The sequence below is a fragment of the Gymnoscopelus microlampas genome, assembly GCF_963454915.1.
Source record: "Gymnoscopelus microlampas genome assembly, chromosome: 4".
In the NCBI taxonomy this organism is placed as follows: domain Eukaryota; kingdom Metazoa; phylum Chordata; class Actinopteri; order Myctophiformes; family Myctophidae; genus Gymnoscopelus; species Gymnoscopelus microlampas.
The window spans coordinates 11604938-11623932 of record NC_139941.1 but is presented as its reverse complement, the minus strand read 5'-3'; the positions used below and the strand labels follow the sequence as shown (position 1 = coordinate 11623932).

At 45.5% G+C, this 18995-nt stretch overlaps 1 protein-coding gene across 1 annotated transcript in view; it reads left to right on the top strand.

Annotated features, from left to right (window-relative positions):
* fras1 (Fraser extracellular matrix complex subunit 1) overlaps positions 1–18995 on the top strand; it is a 255511-nt gene that overhangs the window by 209905 nt on the left and 26611 nt on the right. Inside the window, exons 63-67 of the mRNA XM_084054742.1 lie at positions 3518–3793; positions 14837–15069; positions 15941–16101; positions 17560–17774; positions 18156–18306. Coding sequence (XP_083910868.1) covers positions 3518–3793; positions 14837–15069; positions 15941–16101; positions 17560–17774; positions 18156–18306 — 1036 coding nt within the window. The remainder of the gene's footprint in view (positions 1–3517; positions 3794–14836; positions 15070–15940; positions 16102–17559; positions 17775–18155; positions 18307–18995) is intronic.

The following is an 18995-nucleotide window of genomic DNA, read 5'->3' as shown; positions in this document are numbered from 1 at the left end:
CCATGTCCCTCTCCTTTCTGTATTTCACTCTTGTAGAGTAGCTACCCGAGGCCTGCCTCTGGCTGGCTAGGGTGCTCCTCCTGGCCTGTAAACTGCAAGCAAGAACGCCTGCCATTTAGGCGACGCGTGCTTCGCAATGGATTTGGGCTCTCGTGTCAGAGCCGTGGCTTCTGACGTGAGGTGTGTGGCAACCCCTTCTTCCACGGGTAGCGGAAGAGTAGGGCTCAGCCCAGGACACGTCAACTGTTGCCCCAGTGCTGGTTGCCAACAGGAGTAGGCATTAAACCGTTCTCTCATACTGGCTGCGGCTTGTGGCTATAGGCTACGCCGCTGGCAACTCGAGGTCGAGTATGAGTCGTGGGGAGAGGCTCGTTTTACTGGCCAGTCGCCCGCTCAATGACCTGGTTATAGGGGATATATTCTGTACCCTGGAGTAACTTTTGGGCCTCGTCCGTGTCCTCTTCCTAACTTGGTTTAGAAGGGACTGGAAATGTTTGGCCCGCTTTTCTGACGAACCTAGGTTCGGTTAGTCCGCATGCTTATGCGGAACGGACCTTCCTCACACGGCCCTCGGGCTGCGTGGGTTGGTCCCAGGCAAATAACACATGAGTTGTGTTCGTCGTGACCCGACATTCTATTCCCGCAGACCCCGCACTCTTTCGAGGGACAGGGGTCCCTTCGTTGCTGGACTGCAGCGGTCATTGTTCACAACACGCGTGGAGCCTGTTTGTGGCAAGGTCTGTAAACAGGGGAGTCGTGTATGGGAGAAAAAACTTTCTAAGCTTTCATTGTCCCAGAGAAACAACACGATGTCGGTGTTAGCGTGTAGCTAACTGTAGCCTGCCCAGCTGGTAGTTTATGATGCTAGCTGGTGGCTTGCAGAGCTGAAAGAGAAACACTAGGAGCGTTTAACGCTAGTGTGTTTGCTCGGTTTTAGCTCGTGGCTACGAGGCCACTTTAGAGACGAAAACACAATGTGGCAGTGATGCTGTCATGTTTTTACTCAGTGATAGCACGTCGTGTGCAAAGCGTGTTGCTAGTGGGAGCTCTAAGCTTACCGATGGCAACGTGCTAAGCAAGCCGGTAGCATATTATGCTAGCTGGCGGCGTACAGGGCTGTCTCTGAAGGAATACAGTAGGAGCGTACTACGCTGGTGTTTGCCCGGTGTTTAGCTCGTGGCTAAAACCACCTCTGGGAGAAAACACGATGTGAAGCAGGTTATGCTGTCGTGTTTACTCTGTGTCAGCACGCAGTGTGTAACGTGTTGCTGGTAGGAGCTTGTTAAGCTTCACCGATGGCAACGCACTAAGCTAGCTGGTAGCGTATTAAGCTGGTCAGAGAAAAGACACATTTAAGAGTGTAAACGCTGGTGTGTTTGTTCAGTGTTTTAGCTCTTGGCTAAGAACCACCTCGGAGAAAAACCACAATGTAAAGCAGGGACACTGTCGTGTTTGCTATAGCTTGCCAAACGTGTTGTTAGTGGGAGTTTATTAAGCTCACTGGTGACAACATGCTAAAAACTAGCTGGTATCTTATGGCGCCAGCTGGTGGCGTGCAGAGCTGACCCGGAGAAAGCACACTAAGAGCGGACGACGCTGGTGTGTTTACTCGGTGTCAGCTTGTGGGTGAGAATTCACCCTGGAGAAAAACACGATGTTAAGATGTCGTGTTTACCCTGTGTTAGCATGGTAGCCTGCAAGAAGTGTCGCTAGTGGGAGCTTGTTAAGCTCTCGGTGACGACATGCTACGCTAGCCGGTAGTATTATGATACTACCCGGTGGCGTCCCGCACTCTTTTCTGCGGGACCGGGGCTCTTGGACCCGGTCCTGCTCCTCGGAGTTGTGGAGGCCACGTTCACGTTAAGCGTTTTAAGCTTTAGGGAACAGAACAGGGAGGAGGGAAAAAACGAAAACACAGGGGTTGAGCGGACTATGCTCACATGTTTGTTTTTCCCTAGCTAGCTCGTGGCTAACTGTGGCTAGCAGTCTGTGGGGCTGAGGAGAGCTCAGGGCTCTCCCTCTGGCAACCTGCTGCTAGGCTTGAAAGAAACAAACACTGGGGCCGAGTATATTATACTGGCGTGTTGTTCTTTACAGCTAGCTCAGGGCTAGCTGTGGCTAGTAATCAGGGTGAGACTAGGGAGAGTGTATTAAACTCGTCCTTCGAATCACGATTACTATGTAATTCTTTTTAGCTTATTAAGCTTGGCTATGGAACGTATTAAGTTCCTAGCAGGTTTTGTAAAGAAAAGTCAACACCTACCATCAGTAGCGTCTCGCGGTCCGGGATATTATCCTGTCCTGTTGAGACTTTCGCCGTACTGACTTCATAAGGTGGACTGAGAAGGTGCTTCCTCGATCGCGAACGAGAAGAGAAACTGAATTAGGGAAAATGACCCTCCACTGACTGATATAGGATGAGGGCGGGACCTCCAGTCAGAGGAAGGTCAGTCCAGCCAATAGAATTGTCTGGAAGTTTATGAAGGTGTACTTCTGTGTGATCACGCCGGAGGGCGCTCTCCCATAGCGAGACATCGAGTGAAATATTTGAAATAAAACACCTGGGTCATATTCAGTTTTTCAGAAAAAAAAAGGATTTAGAAGGCGTTCTTAGAATCGGCCTCAGGTATATAATAGCTTTACTATGCCAGGTGGTGGGAAGTAACGAGGTACATTTACTCAAGTACTGTACTTTAACTCATTCACTGCCAGGAATTAATTAACCCTTTAAGACCTGAGGCGATTCTTAAAAATGTTTCCTAAATCCTAACAGTTTTTTGAAAAAAAAAAAAAAAAATGTTTTCAAGATTTTTCAAAAATAGCAGATCTACAAGCTCATAGCGCGGCACTCGGTGCCGCGCTATGAGCTTGTATATCTGCTATTTTTGAATAGCCAAAGAAATCTAAAGTGACACAGATGCGTTCCAGGTCTTAATGGGTTAATTCATTAATCTGTCTACCGTCCCCATGCCAGCGAAAACGGGGATTTTACTGTACCTTTGAAAAATCGTGGAATATTCTCCGTGACCTCCTTCCTGACAGAGAACGACTCATTACACGCACAGGGGTCCGGTAGAATCAGGGGGAAAAAATCGACCGGCCGCGATCCTCTATTCCAGAGCTATGGCCGTTTGAATGTGGCTTGTTTTTTTTTAAAACAGCAGAAAAACAGAAAGCCGAGAAAAATGTACTTTAACATGAAAGGAGGCTAAGTTTTTTTTTTTGTTGTGGTCACGTGATTTCTGGGTGTACTCTTCTTCAGTGGTGCTTGGATCATTCACAGAATGAAGAAGTGGCCTGCTCACTTCACCTCATGCATTGAAGGAGGCATGGGCTCAGTTCAGGGCTCTCCCCAGGCTGGCAGAGGGAGAGTAGCGCCCAGGATTACAGTTTAGGCAATTGGCACTGGGTGATAAAATGGGTTACAAAAATCGTGGGATCATTTTTTTTTTTTTAAGAAATAAAATGGAACCCTGTATGCGCCTCTCACCTTTCCTCGTCCCCTCTGCTCTCCCAGGTGGTGTCCCTCTCCGATTACGACAACGTGGCGGAGGTGACCAAGCAGGGCAGCAAGAAGACCCCGTCCCCGGGCTACCCGCTGGTGTGCGTCACGCCCTGCGACCCACACTACCCCAAGTACCCCGTGATGCGGGAGCGCTGCGAGGAGGCGGGCATCAACCAGACCCAGGTGCACTTCAAGTGGGAGGTGGCGGCGCCCACCGACACCAGCGGCGCCCGTTCCCCCTTCGAGACGGTCACGGACACCACGCCGTACACCAGCGTCAACCATTTGGTGAGTTTTGAGTTTGAGTTGCGGAGGGAAGGGGACAAAACCACGTCGACGACTTTCACTACCGAAGGTTTTGGCAGAACAATAGGCTCTATTCACTGCAGCCATATTATGAAGACATTCACAGGTGTTACCAATGATACTAATGAAGGCTCTGTTCCATTCTGGTCAAACAGAGTCAGGGTGCTGATATTGTGCATGTTGGCTCACTGGAAACCTTCCAAATGGCCCCTTACAGGTGTGTAACTCTGAGAGTGTACAAATGGAACCAAATGGACCCGTAAGGGTCCATTTGGTTCCATTTGTACACTCTCAGAGTTATGGGGGTCGTGGAAACCACTGTGCTACATTAAATGGAACAGAGCCTTCATTAGTATCATTGGTAACACCTGGGAAGGAAGTGATAATATGGCTGCTGTGAATAGAGCCTATTACAGGCCTGTGATTTGTCACAGACGGCCATATCCAGTAGGCGCCAAGGTTATTATAGTTTTGGATTTTTCATTTTGGTTTAGTTTTGGTCCATTTTGAATATTTATTTTTCAAATTCAGTTAGTTTTAATTTGTTTTTTTTTAGAGAGGATTTGCTAGTGTTTCTTTTTGAAAATGCTAATAGTTTTAGTTAGTTTTTCATGTTAGTTTTTTTTTTATATACTTTGGGTTATTTGTCAGGTGTAGGATTGAAAAGATAAGTATTGTGTAATAAAAACGTAACAAAAGATAACATTTACTTATACATTTGGTTCAGCTCGTTTTAGTTAGTTTTGTAAACTCACAATACAGCCTCAGTTAGTTATCGTTATTATTTTATTCTAGTTTTTTAGTTCAGTTAACGAAAATATTTTTTCAATTTTAGTTTTCATTATTGTTAGTTTTCGTTAACTATAATAACCTTAGTAGGCGCCCCCGTGGCCCCTGGTAATAAGGGGCCCTGGGCACTGGCCTGGTCCAGAACCTGTCCATGCCTACTGTACAGTAAGTTAAAGACCCATTCCACACGTCCCATGGTGTGGTTTAAATCAGAAAACATGTCTGTTCACTAAATGCACGTGTAGCCCAGTGGTTAGTTCATGCCCTAATCCCTATTCTAATACATTTAGTTTAAGTCATTCTAAAACAGTTGACTAAGTTAAAAATGTATGCCTTTAATACATAGTTGTCCGTCATAAAGAGATCTCTAAATAAATAGGTTTTGGTAAAAGACTTATGTTAAAAGTGCATGTCATGGTGTGTTAAAAGGTTGAATTCATTGGAGAGACAGTGGAAAAAACCCAATAACGAGTAGTCATGTAAAACAGGTGTGCCAGTGCTGCTGGGTTTACTGAGCAAGGAGTAAACTAGTTGTAGTTAACGAGGTAATTGATGTGTTTGTCTTTGATGTTTTTCATTCTGTGTGATGTATGCTCAAGGGGTGTGTGCTGATTGGGGACTTCTCAATTGTAAGAGTGGGGAGAGGGGATGATTGCTGAAGAGTATCACCTGTATGACCGGAGTGTTTTGGCCTGACACAGGTTGGACTATAGAAGAAGCCAAGTTGGAGCTGCTGCTGGTCTGAGGCACAGTGCCTAAGTATTTTCTGTTTTGTATGGCAATAGTGAGTTAAAAAAAGTCATAAGTGAGAGTTAAAAGTGTGTTTATGCTGAGGGAAAAAATCAGTTAGTCGCTCAACCCGAGGACACCAGGGCTGATTTTTAAGGACAGTTTGGAGAGGATTCCTAACGAGGATTCCTGCTGTTCGCTTCACCTCACAAACATTTTCACCTCACGAACTAGTCTCCAGAACTGAACAAGAACTGTGAGTTAAATGACTTTTGTGCGCTCGTGTGTCACCAAGGACAGAGGACCAAGGGCCACATCACCCATCGACCCATCGCTCCACCATCACCACAATCAGGCCTGCAACGTTTTTGTTGTGTGTATGTGTGCGTGCACGTGTGTGGGCCCACTGTGTGTTTAAGTGTATTAAGGTATTCTGTATTAGCTATTTAGGAATAGTGATAGCCTATGTTTTTGGTTGAAGCAAGGTAATAGGGATTTTGCATTTTGCCAAGAAAGTTAAAGGACATTTTGAGAGTTGGGTTTTGATATTTGGATTTAACCGGTCAAGTGTGATTTTGACTTTGAAGTGTAACGGTAATTAAGAAACTACATTAGGTAGAGTTCATTTGATTTAATCAGGTTTAAAAGGCCTAAGGCCTACTGGTCTATTCTAAACAAAGGTTTACCTGCTGTACCATTGTATTTGTTGTATGTCTATTTCATGTTTTTATTTCATGTTCACTTTAAAAAAGGGTAAAACACATTGTGTTAAACTAACCACCCTAGTAAATTTGATTTACATTTAAAGTGTTGTCTGAGAGAATTATTTGAAATAGGTCTACTTTCCAGTTCATCAGCCTTGTGGTTTATAATATAAATACAGGGTTAAAAAGTAAAAGGTAACGAACTCAAGCGCCCCGTTTATTCCTTTGAACACGGTACCGGGGTGCTACATAAAATGGAGGCACTGCTGAGATGATTTTCCTTTCTACTAAAAACAATATTTTGTTTAGGTTAAGAAGAAAACAAAACTAGTAAACAGAGAGTTTAACTAGGCAATAAATTAGACTTAAAAGCTTATCTCTAAAAACCCTGAGCTTATTAGTTCTAAAGTAGCAATTTTCAAAACCCCCTAACAAAACCCCCTAACACTTTAACATAATGGCTACGTTCCTCAACTGGTGCAAGGGAGAAGGGTTAAACCCTGAATATGCTCTGTTAGTACATGACGTCCCAGAAGACACTGAAACGGACCTCATAACTACTACACTGGAAACTGTCAAAGCACTAGGGCGTGTGAAAGTACGGGGACGGACTTACAACCCCGAAACACAATGTCTGACAGTTTTATGCGAATGCCGTGAAAAGGTGAATCCTAAAGACCTACCCCCGAAGGTGGAGGCGGAGGGAAGAACAGAGCCTTGGAGGCTTGCAGCTGGAGATGAAGAAGGGACAAATGTTGACCCCACACTCCATGCCAGTTCCCCAGAGGCCATAATTAGAGCCGTTGGGGACTTGATGGCAAAAACTGCTAAATCTTCAGGTGAAAATGTCTTCAGAAGACTGCGAACATTCTCTGGAGTTGTTCCAACCCCGGCCGGAGAGGAACACTTAGATAACTGGATAGAGCAAGCCCGTCTCATGGTCGAGGAAAGTGATCGGCCGGACAAAGAGAAGAAAATGAGAATTGCTGAAAGTTTGAAAGGACCTGCTTTGGAGATAATCCAGGCAGTGAGGTTTACAAACCCTCATGCTACTTCCCACGAATACCTCGAAGCCATAGAAAATACTTTCGGGACATCTGAGTCAGGAGAGGAGTTGTATTTCACTTTTAGGATGCTAAGCCAGCACCCTGGAGAAAAAATGTCAGACTTCCTAAGAAGAATGGAAAGAGCCCTAAATAAAGTTGTGCAGAAAGGAGGCATGCCATTTGCCTCAGTGGGCAAAGCTCGCCTGGAACAGCTCATTAAAGGTGCTACAGAGTCTGACATAATGATGCTTAATCTCCGACTAAGAGAACGGAAGGATCAACCACCTACTTTTCTAGAGCTGCTGAATGAAATTCGAGCGGAAGAAGAATATGAGTCTGCAAGACGCAAGTTGAATGCCACAGTAAAGCATGTTGGTATCAAAAGTGACCAGCCTTCACAAGACTTGAGAGCTGAAATACGAGATTTGAAGTCACGTGTTGCCGAGCTGACCGGTACACAGCCAGTTCAAGCCACAAGTGTTCCAGAAGCAGCGTCTGGGACGGATGACGTTGAAGACACAGACAGCAAGGACGTAAAAGCCTTGAAAAAGGAAATGAGGAAGTTACAGAAACAAATGAAAGTAATGTCTGTGAAACCCACTCAAGCTTCCACAGGACAAACACCTAACAAAGAGCCTCCCTCTCACTCTACACAGGGAGCGCGTCCATCCACATCTAAATCGCCGGCTGGTTATTTCTGCTACAGATGTGGAGAAGATGGGCACATCGCCACAAGATGCACAGCTCCTGAGAACCCTCAGAAGGTTATTCAAAAACTGATTCGTGCTCAGCGTGGCGCTAAACGTCCACCGAGAGAACCAGACGCCAGTTCTGAGGAGAATGATCAAAATGCTTTTGCAAATAAAAGTGCTGTGAAAATCATGCAAGCCCATTGCATTCCTGAAGGACTGATAGGACCACCCTCCACTACCTCAGTGAAGGTTAATGGGACCGTTTGTGATGCCCTTCTAGATAGTGGGTCACAAGTAACTATCATATTTGACAGCTGGTATTCCAAATACCTGAAGCACGTACCTCTTCATCCTGTTGGTGGGTTGGCCATTTGGGGTCTCAGTGATTCCGCAGAAAGCTACCCATACAAAGGTTACATAGAAGTTGAGGTGGAGTTCCCTGGAGACCGCCAGGCCATAAACCTCCTTGCTCTTGTGTGCCCGGATCCTCGCTGCTCTGACCAAACTCCCATCCTTGTCGGCACTAATGCAAGAAAGGTCAGGCAATTAGCTGGTTTTGGAAAATCACCAGTCACTGCTCTAGATCACTCTCTACATGTGTGTGCTGTTGACTCAAAAGTGAAGCCACCATTGAGACCCACAGCAGAGCAGAACTTGGATGGTGTCGTGGCGGAAGTCAAGTGGATGGGTCCTGGACTTCTCATTATCCCTCCCACCAGTGAGCAAATCGCCCGCTGCAAAGTGGAAGAGATAAAGCCACTGGGGAACAATATCCTCCTGACTGAAGAGCCTGCTGATCTAGAGCTCCCCGCAGGTGTATTCATACAACCTACAGTATTGTTCTCCTCTACCCTGAACAAGAATAACTTTTCAGTGCTGCTAAGCAATGAGTCATTGAAAGAGACCTCCATTCCACCTGGCACCGTGATAGCTCATCTGTATGTCACTGATACGGTTACTGTGACTCAGAAAAATGGCTCAGAGACTCACCCAAACATTGACCCAAATTTGTTTGATTTTGGGGACTCCCCAATTCCTAACGGATGGAAAGACAGACTCTCCCAGAAATTGTCTGAGAGAGCCAATGTCTTCTCACTGGACGAATGGGATGTGGGCCTCGCCAAGGGAGTAGAACACCATATTAGACTCACTAATACCAAGCCCTTCCGTGAGAGATCCCGTCGCATCGCACCTGCAGATGTGGATGACCTTCGGCGCCATCTCCAGGGATTGTTGGCTGCCGGGATCATAAAAGAGTCTCGAAGTCCCTATGCCTCTCCTATAGTTATAGCCAGGAAGAAGAATGGGAGTGTGCGGATGTGCATTGATTACCGGACACTGAACAACAGAACCATACCGGATCAGTATGCTGTGCCACGCATAGATGACGCCTTGGATTGCCTGACTGGTAGCCGATGGTTCTCTGTCCTCGATCTACGCAGTGGATATTATCAGATCCCCATGGCCGAAGAGGATAAAGAAAAAACAGCCTTTATCTGTCCTTTAGGATTCTTCCAATTCGAAAGAATGCCACAAGGAATCACAGGAGCCCCTGCGACGTTCCAACGACTTATGGAAAAGGCCGTTGGCGACATGCACCTCCTAGAAGTGATAGTGTACCTTGACGATTTGATCGTGTTTGGAAAGACCTTAGAGGAACACGAGGACCGTCTTCTTAAGGTCCTTGACCGACTTGAAGAATGTGGTTTGAAGCTGTCTATCGACAAGTGCCAATTCTGCAGGCCACAAGTGAAGTATGTGGGACACATCGTCTCAGAGCATGGCATTGCCACAGACCCAACCAAGGTGGAAGCAGTAGCTAGCTGGAAGCGACCCACAGATCTAAAGTCCCTACGTTCGTTCCTAGGTTTCTGCGGGTACTACCGCCGTTTTATCGCAAGTTACTCTTCCATCGTGAGACCTCTTACAGAGCTCACCAAGGGGTATCCTCCAGCTCAGAGAAGTAAAAAGACTAACAAGTCTAAAGAGAAGTCATACTACAAGGAATCAGAGCCCTTCGGAGTACGTTGGGATCAGTCATGCACTGATGCTTTCCAGAAGATCATCTACTGTCTCACGAATGCACCAGTGCTGGCCTTTGCCGACCCCACCAAACCGTACGTTCTCCATGTGGACGCCAGCCTCAATGGGCTAGGCGCAGTCCTTAACCAACAATATCCTGAGGGTCTGAGACCTGTTGCCTTTGCCAGTCGGAAGCTCAGCACTTCAGAACAGCACTACCCAGTTCATCAGTTAGAATTCCTGGCAATGAAATGGGCAGTTGTTGATAAGTTCCACGACTACTTGTATGGAGCTCAGTTTACAGTGAGAACTGACAACAACCCTCTTACATATGTATTGACAACAGCCAAGTTAAACGCGACTGGTCATCGATGGTTAGCAGCCCTTGCTACCTACAACTTTAACATCCAGTATCGGCCAGGTCGGGATAACATTGATGCTGACTCGTTGTCAAGGAAGGATGAAAGAGGAGAGTGGATTGAGATTCCCCCAGATGGCATACAGGCATTATGCAAACCCATTCATTGTCAAGAGTTGTCTGGTGTTTCCCCCTACTGTGCAGAACAACTGGGAGTTGATCCAGACGCCATCCCTGAATGCTACGCTTGCCCAACACTCCTGCAGATTGGTGGTCTCGAGCAACTCAGTAGGCGAGATCTAATCAAAGCCCAAGACCGAGACTCGCTCATCTCGCCTGTGAAACAAGCTGTCAGAGATGGACAGATGTCGAGAGCAGTCAAGGGCGGGGGCCTAGAAGTAACCTTGCTGAGGAGAGAAGGCCCAAAGCTGCAGGTTAGGGAAGACCTACTCCATAGAGTGATACAGAATCCATCTGGACAAGAAATGCAACAGCTTGTACTACCAAAGGAGTACATACCAGCGGTACTAGCATCCTTGCATGATGAGTCTGGACATCTAGGAGTTGAGAAAACCACAGAGCTGGTTAGACAAAGGTTCTACTGGCCTAAGATGGCTAATGAAATTGACCAGTACATCAAGAATTGCGGCCGCTGCATAGCACGCAAGACTATTCCCCAGCGAGCTGCGCCCTTGCAGCAGATCACCAGCAAGGGACCGCTTGACCTGGTATGCATTGACTTTCTGTCTCTTGAGCCAGATTCCCAGGGAATGTCAAGCATATTAGTAGTGACTGATCATTTCACGCGTTATGCGCAAGCATTTCCCTCGAAAGACCAGAAGGCCACAACGGTAGCCAAAATTCTCTGTGAGAAATACTTCATCCACTATGGCCTTCCGGCCAGGATACATTCTGATCAGGGGCGTGATTTTGAGAGCCAACTAATCAAAGAGCTACTGAGAATGTTGGGGATCAGGAAATCACGTACGACTCCTTACCACCCCCAGGGAGACCCTCAACCGGAGAGGTTCAACCGGACCCTCCTCTCCATGCTGGGGACTTTGGATCCAAAACGGAAACAGAAATGGAGTCAGCACATAAGCCAATTAGTGCATGCATATAACAGCACCAGGAATGAGGCCACGGGATACTCACCCTATGCTTTAATGTTTGGAAGAGAAGCACGGTTGCCTGTTGACCTCTGTTTTGGCGTTTCTCCTGATGGGGATGCAGAAGTTCCATACCACCAGTATGTAGCTAAGCTAAGGTCTGACCTACGCAACGCATACCAGTTAGCATCAGACGCTGCAACCAAGAACCATCAGAAGAACAAAAGAGCACATGATAAACGAGTACGAGATCAAGTGTTGGAAGAAGGAGATCGAGTTTTGCTCCGAAACTTTGGATTAACCGGCAAACACAAGTTGCAGGATAAATGGAGACCTGTGCCGTACGTGGTTGTCAGTAAGATGCCAAATCTGCCAGTTTATACCATAAAGCCGGAAAGAGGAACTGGAAAGGTGAAAACCGTGCACCGAAATCACCTGCTGCCAATTGGATACTTGGTTCGACTCCCAGTCGACACCGATGAACCAGAGCCTGCTCAAAAGTCTGTGACAAGGTCACATGGCAAACAGCCAGTGACCCAGACAGAACACAGTGATGAGAGATCTGAGTTACAAGATATGACATCATCAGACTCAGAGGATGAGGACATGGACATGTCGCAACCACGAGTTATGGATGGAAACCATGAGACAGGGAATGAGTCTTTGACACTACCTGAACCCCCTGTTCAGGAGGTCCGTCCTGTAATTGATGAGTCTCAAGCTACACTTCCTCTGGATGAGGATATGGGAGATGCCAGGGCAATACAACCTGTAGGCCCTGATGTGGAACCTATAGCTGGTTCAGTTCCCTTAGACCCTGTGGAGGACACAAGTCTAGAAGGGGGAGAAGGAATTGATAACCCTCAGTTACCTGTTGTGACTGAAGAGTCCTCACAGAGACTCCCACGGAGGGAGAGAAGACCAGTTGATCGTTTCAGTTATACTGAGCTGGGACAACCTTCCACTCAATCCTGGTCCATACTGAGTAAAGGAGCGCTCGTACAGTGCAGTACCTATTTGGATCCAGACAGACTTTGTCACACTGTGTGGTGTCACCCCATGGCAAGATGTCCTGATTGTACAACGAAGAGGAAGAAGCTGCAAATGGGCTAGTGCCATGTCATTTGATGAGGACATCAAAATCTAAGAAGGGGGAGGGTGTAGCCCAGTGGTTAGTTCATGCCCTAATCCCTATTCTAATACATTTAGTTTAAGTCATTCTAAAACAGTTGACTAAGTTAAAAATGTATGCCTTTAATACATAGTTGTCCGTCATAAAGAGATCTCTAAATAAATAGGTTTTGGTAAAAGACTTATGTTAAAAGTGCATGTCATGGTGTGTTAAAAGGTTGAATTCATTGGAGAGACAGTGGAAAAAACCCAATAACGAGTAGTCATGTAAAACAGGTGTGCCAGTGCTGCTGGGTTTACTGAGCAAGGAGTAAACTAGTTGTAGTTAACGAGGTAATTGATGTGTTTGTCTTTGATGTTTTTCATTCTGTGTGATGTATGCTCAAGGGGTGTGTGCTGATTGGGGACTTCTCAATTGTAAGAGTGGGGAGAGGGGATGATTGCTGAAGAGTATCACCTGTATGACCGGAGTGTTTTGGCCTGACACAGGTTGGACTATAGAAGAAGCCAAGTTGGAGCTGCTGCTGGTCTGAGGCACAGTGCCTAAGTATTTTCTGTTTTGTATGGCAATAGTGAGTTAAAAAAAGTCATAAGTGAGAGTTAAAAGTGTGTTTATGCTGAGGGAAAAAATCAGTTAGTCGCTCAACCCGAGGACACCAGGGCTGATTTTTAAGGACAGTTTGGAGAGGATTCCTAACGAGGATTCCTGCTGTTCGCTTCACCTCACAAACATTTTCACCTCACGAACTAGTCTCCAGAACTGAACAAGAACTGTGAGTTAAATGACTTTTGTGCGCTCGTGTGTCACCAAGGACAGAGGACCAAGGGCCACATCACCCATCGACCCATCGCTCCACCATCACCACAATCAGGCCTGCAACGTTTTTGTTGTGTGTATGTGTGCGTGCACGTGTGTGGGCCCACTGTGTGTTTAAGTGTATTAAGGTATTCTGTATTAGCTATTTAGGAATAGTGATAGCCTATGTTTTTGGTTGAAGCAAGGTAATAGGGATTTTGCATTTTGCCAAGAAAGTTAAAGGACATTTTGAGAGTTGGGTTTTGATATTTGGATTTAACCGGTCAAGTGTGATTTTGACTTTGAAGTGTAACGGTAATTAAGAAACTACATTAGGTAGAGTTCATTTGATTTAATCAGGTTTAAAAGGCCTAAGGCCTACTGGTCTATTCTAAACAAAGGTTTACCTGCTGTACCATTGTATTTGTTGTATGTCTATTTCATGTTTTTATTTCATGTTCACTTTAAAAAAGGGTAAAACACATTGTGTTAAACTAACCACCCTAGTAAATTTGATTTACATTTAAAGTGTTGTCTGAGAGAATTATTTGAAATAGGTCTACTTTCCAGTTCATCAGCCTTGTGGTTTATAATATAAATACAGGGTTAAAAAGTAAAAGGTAACGAACTCAAGCGCCCCGTTTATTCCTTTGAACACGGTACCGGGGTGCTACACACGTCAGGTATATTTTTCTCTCGCAAAAAAAGCTTCCCTAAACGAGCTTTATACATTTTTCTTTTCTGTATCTTTTTAGTGTTCCATATCATATGAATTATGCATTATGTTTGATCCTCCAGAACAATGGGTAATCCAAGAGTATTCACACCAAACGTACCGCGACGAAAACAACAAGCCGTCAACCATGGATTAAAGTTGAAACTTATTTCAGTCATTTGGATTCCATAGAAGTCAGCATTTCTTCAATGGAATCATGTCATGCACCGACAATAGCCGATCTGCAAGCTCATTTTGCTTTAATCCATGAGTCACACTTCCTTGTTGACGTGACGCACAGGGTTGCCAGATCTGCTTATTATAATTTCCCAGCAAGATTTTATTTGAAAATAGCCGATCTACAAGCTCACAACGCGTCGCATCGCTGAAAAGTGTGAGGAGACAGGTATAAAAAGAACAGAGGAGGGCAGGATACACTAATCACTGAGTGCAAGCACCCGGGGACAACACCCCAATTTGAGAGTCTATGACTCACAAATTAACTCACAGACCTATGACAATTACATAGAGTAGCCATTATTCTTTAGTGGCCATCAGGAAAGAGGGAAACATTTTTAGTAAATATTGTCTATACCCTATACAAAATACCAGTCTACCACAATGTATAAACAAAGCTCCCTGAACCATAAACAGAGAGACCACACAGTCAGATATATATGAACATTAAACATAAAAATTGGAAATACTCTAGTAAAGTAAAAAATACCTCAAAATTGTACTTAAGTAGAGTACTTGAGTAAATGTACTTAGTTACTTTACACCACTGGTGGTGTTGCACCTCGTTTTGAATCGCAGGCACTGCGTCAAACCAGTTTTCAGTGAGTGAAGTAGGGTATAGTTTAAAAATCACATTAACCGCACACAAAAAAACGTGACTTTTGAGGCTGTCCCTCTCTGTTGTCCCTGCCTCCAGGTCCTAGACAGCATCTACTTCAGCCGGCGCTTCCACGTTCGCTGCGTGGCTCAGGCCCGGGACAAGTCGGGCCACCTGGGGACCCCCCTGAGGAGCAATATCGTCACAATCGGCACCGAGGGCTCCATCTGTCACACCCCCGTCACCACGGGGACCGCCCGGGGCTTCCAGGCGCAGTCCTTCATCGCCACGCTCAAATACCTGGACGTCAAACACAAGGAACACCCCAACCGGTGAGAAGAAGAGTTCTCAATGTGCGGGCCCGAGGAGACCCCTTTAGGGGGAAAAAGTCTGAGAACTAACTGTGCTACACTAAATGGAACAGAGCCTTCATTAGTATCATTGGTAACACCTGTGAAGGAAGTGATAATATGACTGCTGTGCATAGAGCCTATAAACGATAGTCAGGAACTAAATAGACCCTTACAGGTCTGTAACTGAGAGAGTGTACAGATTGGATCGCAGTAGTAATCATTGCTATAGAGCAGGGGTCTTCAACAGGGGGTCCATCAAAATTTTGTGTGATATGATTTCTTTTTTTATGCTAACCACTTGAACCCTAGCATCCCTATTCTGAGGAGAACTTTAGCCAAAAATAGCAGATCTACAAGCTACACAAGGTTTAATCTGAAACACAATTTTATACAATATAGAGGGGGTCCCTGCTTCATCTCTCTCTCAGCTAGGGGGGCGTTGGCCTGCAAAACTATACTATAGAGTGTCTCTCCAGCCCTTTAGGAAATAGAAACTACATTTTCAGGTCGGGATACCAGTTTAACCCACTCAGGAGAGACAACTCATACAGGATAAACAAGCAAAATTGGAAGTGATGAAACACAACAATGAGCAGACAGACTTGGAACTGGAACACTGTAAAACTGAAACAAATAATGATCTTGGGGATGATAAATGACAGGTAGACCCCTAGCTGTTACTGAACAAACACTCTATGGCAGTCATTCCTATCAGAATACAGAGCTTTAACTTTTTAACACAAAATCGTAACCAATTTGTACATTCAGCCAGCCTACATGGAAGTGACTGTTGCTGACGGAGTCCTCCCACTGTGTGTGTGTGTGTGTGTGTGTGTGTGTGTGTGTGTAGGATCCACATTTCGGTGCAGATCCCCCACCAGGACGGGATGCTGCCCTTGGTGTCGACCCTGCCGCTCCACAACCTCCACTTCCTGCTGTCTGAGTCCATCTACCGACAGCAGCATGTCTGCTCCAACCTGGTCACACTCACTGACCTGCAGGGCATCTCAGGTAGGCACACACACGCACACGCACACGCACACGCACACGCACACGCACACACACAGAGAACTAACTGTGCTACACTAAATGGAACAGAGCCTTCATTAGTATCATTGCTAACACCTGTGAAGGAAGTGATAATATGACTGCTGTGCATAGAGCCTATACAGTAAACGATAGTCAGGAACCAAATAGACGCACGCACGCACACGCACGCACGCGCACGCGCACGCACACATCTACCGACAGCAGCATGTCTGCTCCAAGCTAGTCACACTCGGAGCCTTTCAGGTCAGTCACACACACATGCACGCATGCACGCATGCACGCACGCGTATAATAAGGAGAGAAAGAGGGAGACAATATGATTTTTTTTTTTATGCTAACCACTTGAACCCTGGCATCCCTATTCTGAGGAGAACTATAGCCAAAAATAGCAGATCTACAAGCTCACTGCGAGGCGTTGTGAGCTTATAGATCTGCTATTTTTGGCAAAGAGGTATGGTGTAGAGGGAAACAAGAGAAGACCAAGTAAAAAAAAAAGTTTAAACTGAAACACAATTTTATACAATATAGAGGGGGTCCCTGTTTCATCTCTCTCTCAGCTAGGGGGTCCTTGGCCTGAAAAAACTATACTATAGAGTGACTCTCTAGCCCTTTAGTAAGTAGAAAACACACACGCACACACATGCACGCACACATATAATAAGGAGAGAAAGAAGGGAGACAGCTGGAGAGAGAGTTCATGTAACATACATGAACTGTCATACATACAGGAACATGGTTAAAATAATAATGAATGACGTAGTGATTATGAAACAGTGACTTAAGATTCCATCCGACAGCCCTAGTGTATCCGGATTAAAGGGATATTCCACCGCACCTCCAGCCGAGATCAGGCTGATCCGGGGCGTCTCAGGAGCGTATAACACATATACAGTAACTGAATAAAGAAGGCGCTGGAGCAACTCCATGATTCATTTTAGCAGGGAATGTAACCTGACATTGAAATGTTGTCGTTTCTTGTCTGCTTTGCATCCTGCTATTAAAATGAACAAGCGTGTGTGTGTGTGTGTGTGTGTGTGTGTGTGTGTGTGTGTGTGTGTGCGTGCGCATGGGTTTTTGATATCCTCATATTTCCCTGCCCCCCAGGGGGCCCCGAAATGTGTTCACATAGCGTCACAATCATTTTAACCACTTAGCTTTGGCTATTCAAAAATAGCAGATACAATACAAAAAATATTAGAAAATAGCAGCTCATAGCGCGGCACTTGTAGATCTGCTATTTTTTTGCCAAATCTTTCAATATAATACAGTATATTTTATAAAGCATGCATTTTTAACTCAAAACATTTTCAGATGGGGGTCCACGGCCAAATGTATATCAATTCAGGGGTCCTTGGTATGAAAAAGGTTGAAAACCACTGCTAAAGGTCTACCTTATCTGTTGTGTGTTTCTCCGAACAGATTCGGGTTTCCTGGACGACGTGTCGTACGACAGCATCTCGCTGGGCCCCGGGTTCGACCGGCCGTACCAGTTCAACCCCAAGGTGCGCGAGGCCAAGAGCATCCAGCTCTACAAGCACCTCAACCTGAAGAACTGCATCTGGACGTTCGACGCTTACTACGACATGACGGAGCTCATCGACGTCTGCGGGGGCTCCGTCACGGCCGACTTCCAGGTATACTCTTAACACATTATTTTATTCTTGGCTATTCAAAAATAGCAGATATACAAGCTCATAGCGCGGCACCGAGTGCCGCGCTGTGAGCTTGTATATCTGCTATTTTTGAAAAATCGTGAAAATATATGCAAATCTTTGAATATATAAATTTTTTAAAGAGAACATTTGTAAATCAAATCTTTACTTCTGGGGGGTCCCTGGAACAAGATGGGGGTCCGCGGCTAAATACGTATCATAGTGGGGGTCCTTCACATGAAAACGTTTGAGCACCACTGATATAGTAACATAGGTTTTTCAGAAAAACTGTTAGGATTTAGAAGACATTTTGTAGAATCGGCCTCAGGTCTTAATTGTGTTAATGACTCTGATGTCATTCAGGTGCGAGACTCGGCCCAGTCCTTCCTGACGGTGCAGGTTCCTCTGTACGTGTCCTACATCTACGTGACGGCCCCGCGAGGCTGGGCGTCCCTGGAGCACCACACCGAGATGGAGTTCTCCTTCTTCTACGACACGGTGCTCTGGAGGACAGGTGTGTATGTTCACCATCGCCGCTGCTGAGCTCGGGACATGACTCGAAGACCAAATGAAATGCCTTTTTTTTGCGCGAGCATAATATCGTGACCAGCGGTCGACAAAGTGGTCAACCCCGGTCTTGAGTCAAAGTATTGATACACCTGGTGAAATATTACAGTCGAATTATTACTTGAGTTTAGGTATTAGAGTACAAATTACAAGTTATGTTTTCTTTTAACACTGGCATGACTGAGGTTTCATTATCCAACACACAGCCTGCAAAACGGTCATTTTGAACAAGAAATCAAGCTCTCCTATTCGTTACTGTCTCACCTCTGTGCTCCAGACTAGCTGACACCTTCTCACCCACACAGTGGGGGGTTCCATTGTCTTCTAAATAGCCATTAACATCTCAATTGCACTCTGCGCAGTCAGTGAGCCCACATAATGTTGTTGTTGTAGGCAGACACAAACATTATAAAATTAGGCTAACTTGTAATGGTAACTGCAGATTCTGTATGTAAAATCTTTATTTAAAAAAAAGCGTATAAAACAGCGCGATCTGTAGCGTCACACATTAAACTCTTCAGTGAAACATGGAGCCTATATGAACCACTGAAGCCACTGTCTAATTACGTGACTCCAGGGTTAGGGTTAGGGTTAGATTACGTGATATCCATTGTGCAAAACACATGGATATCTCTT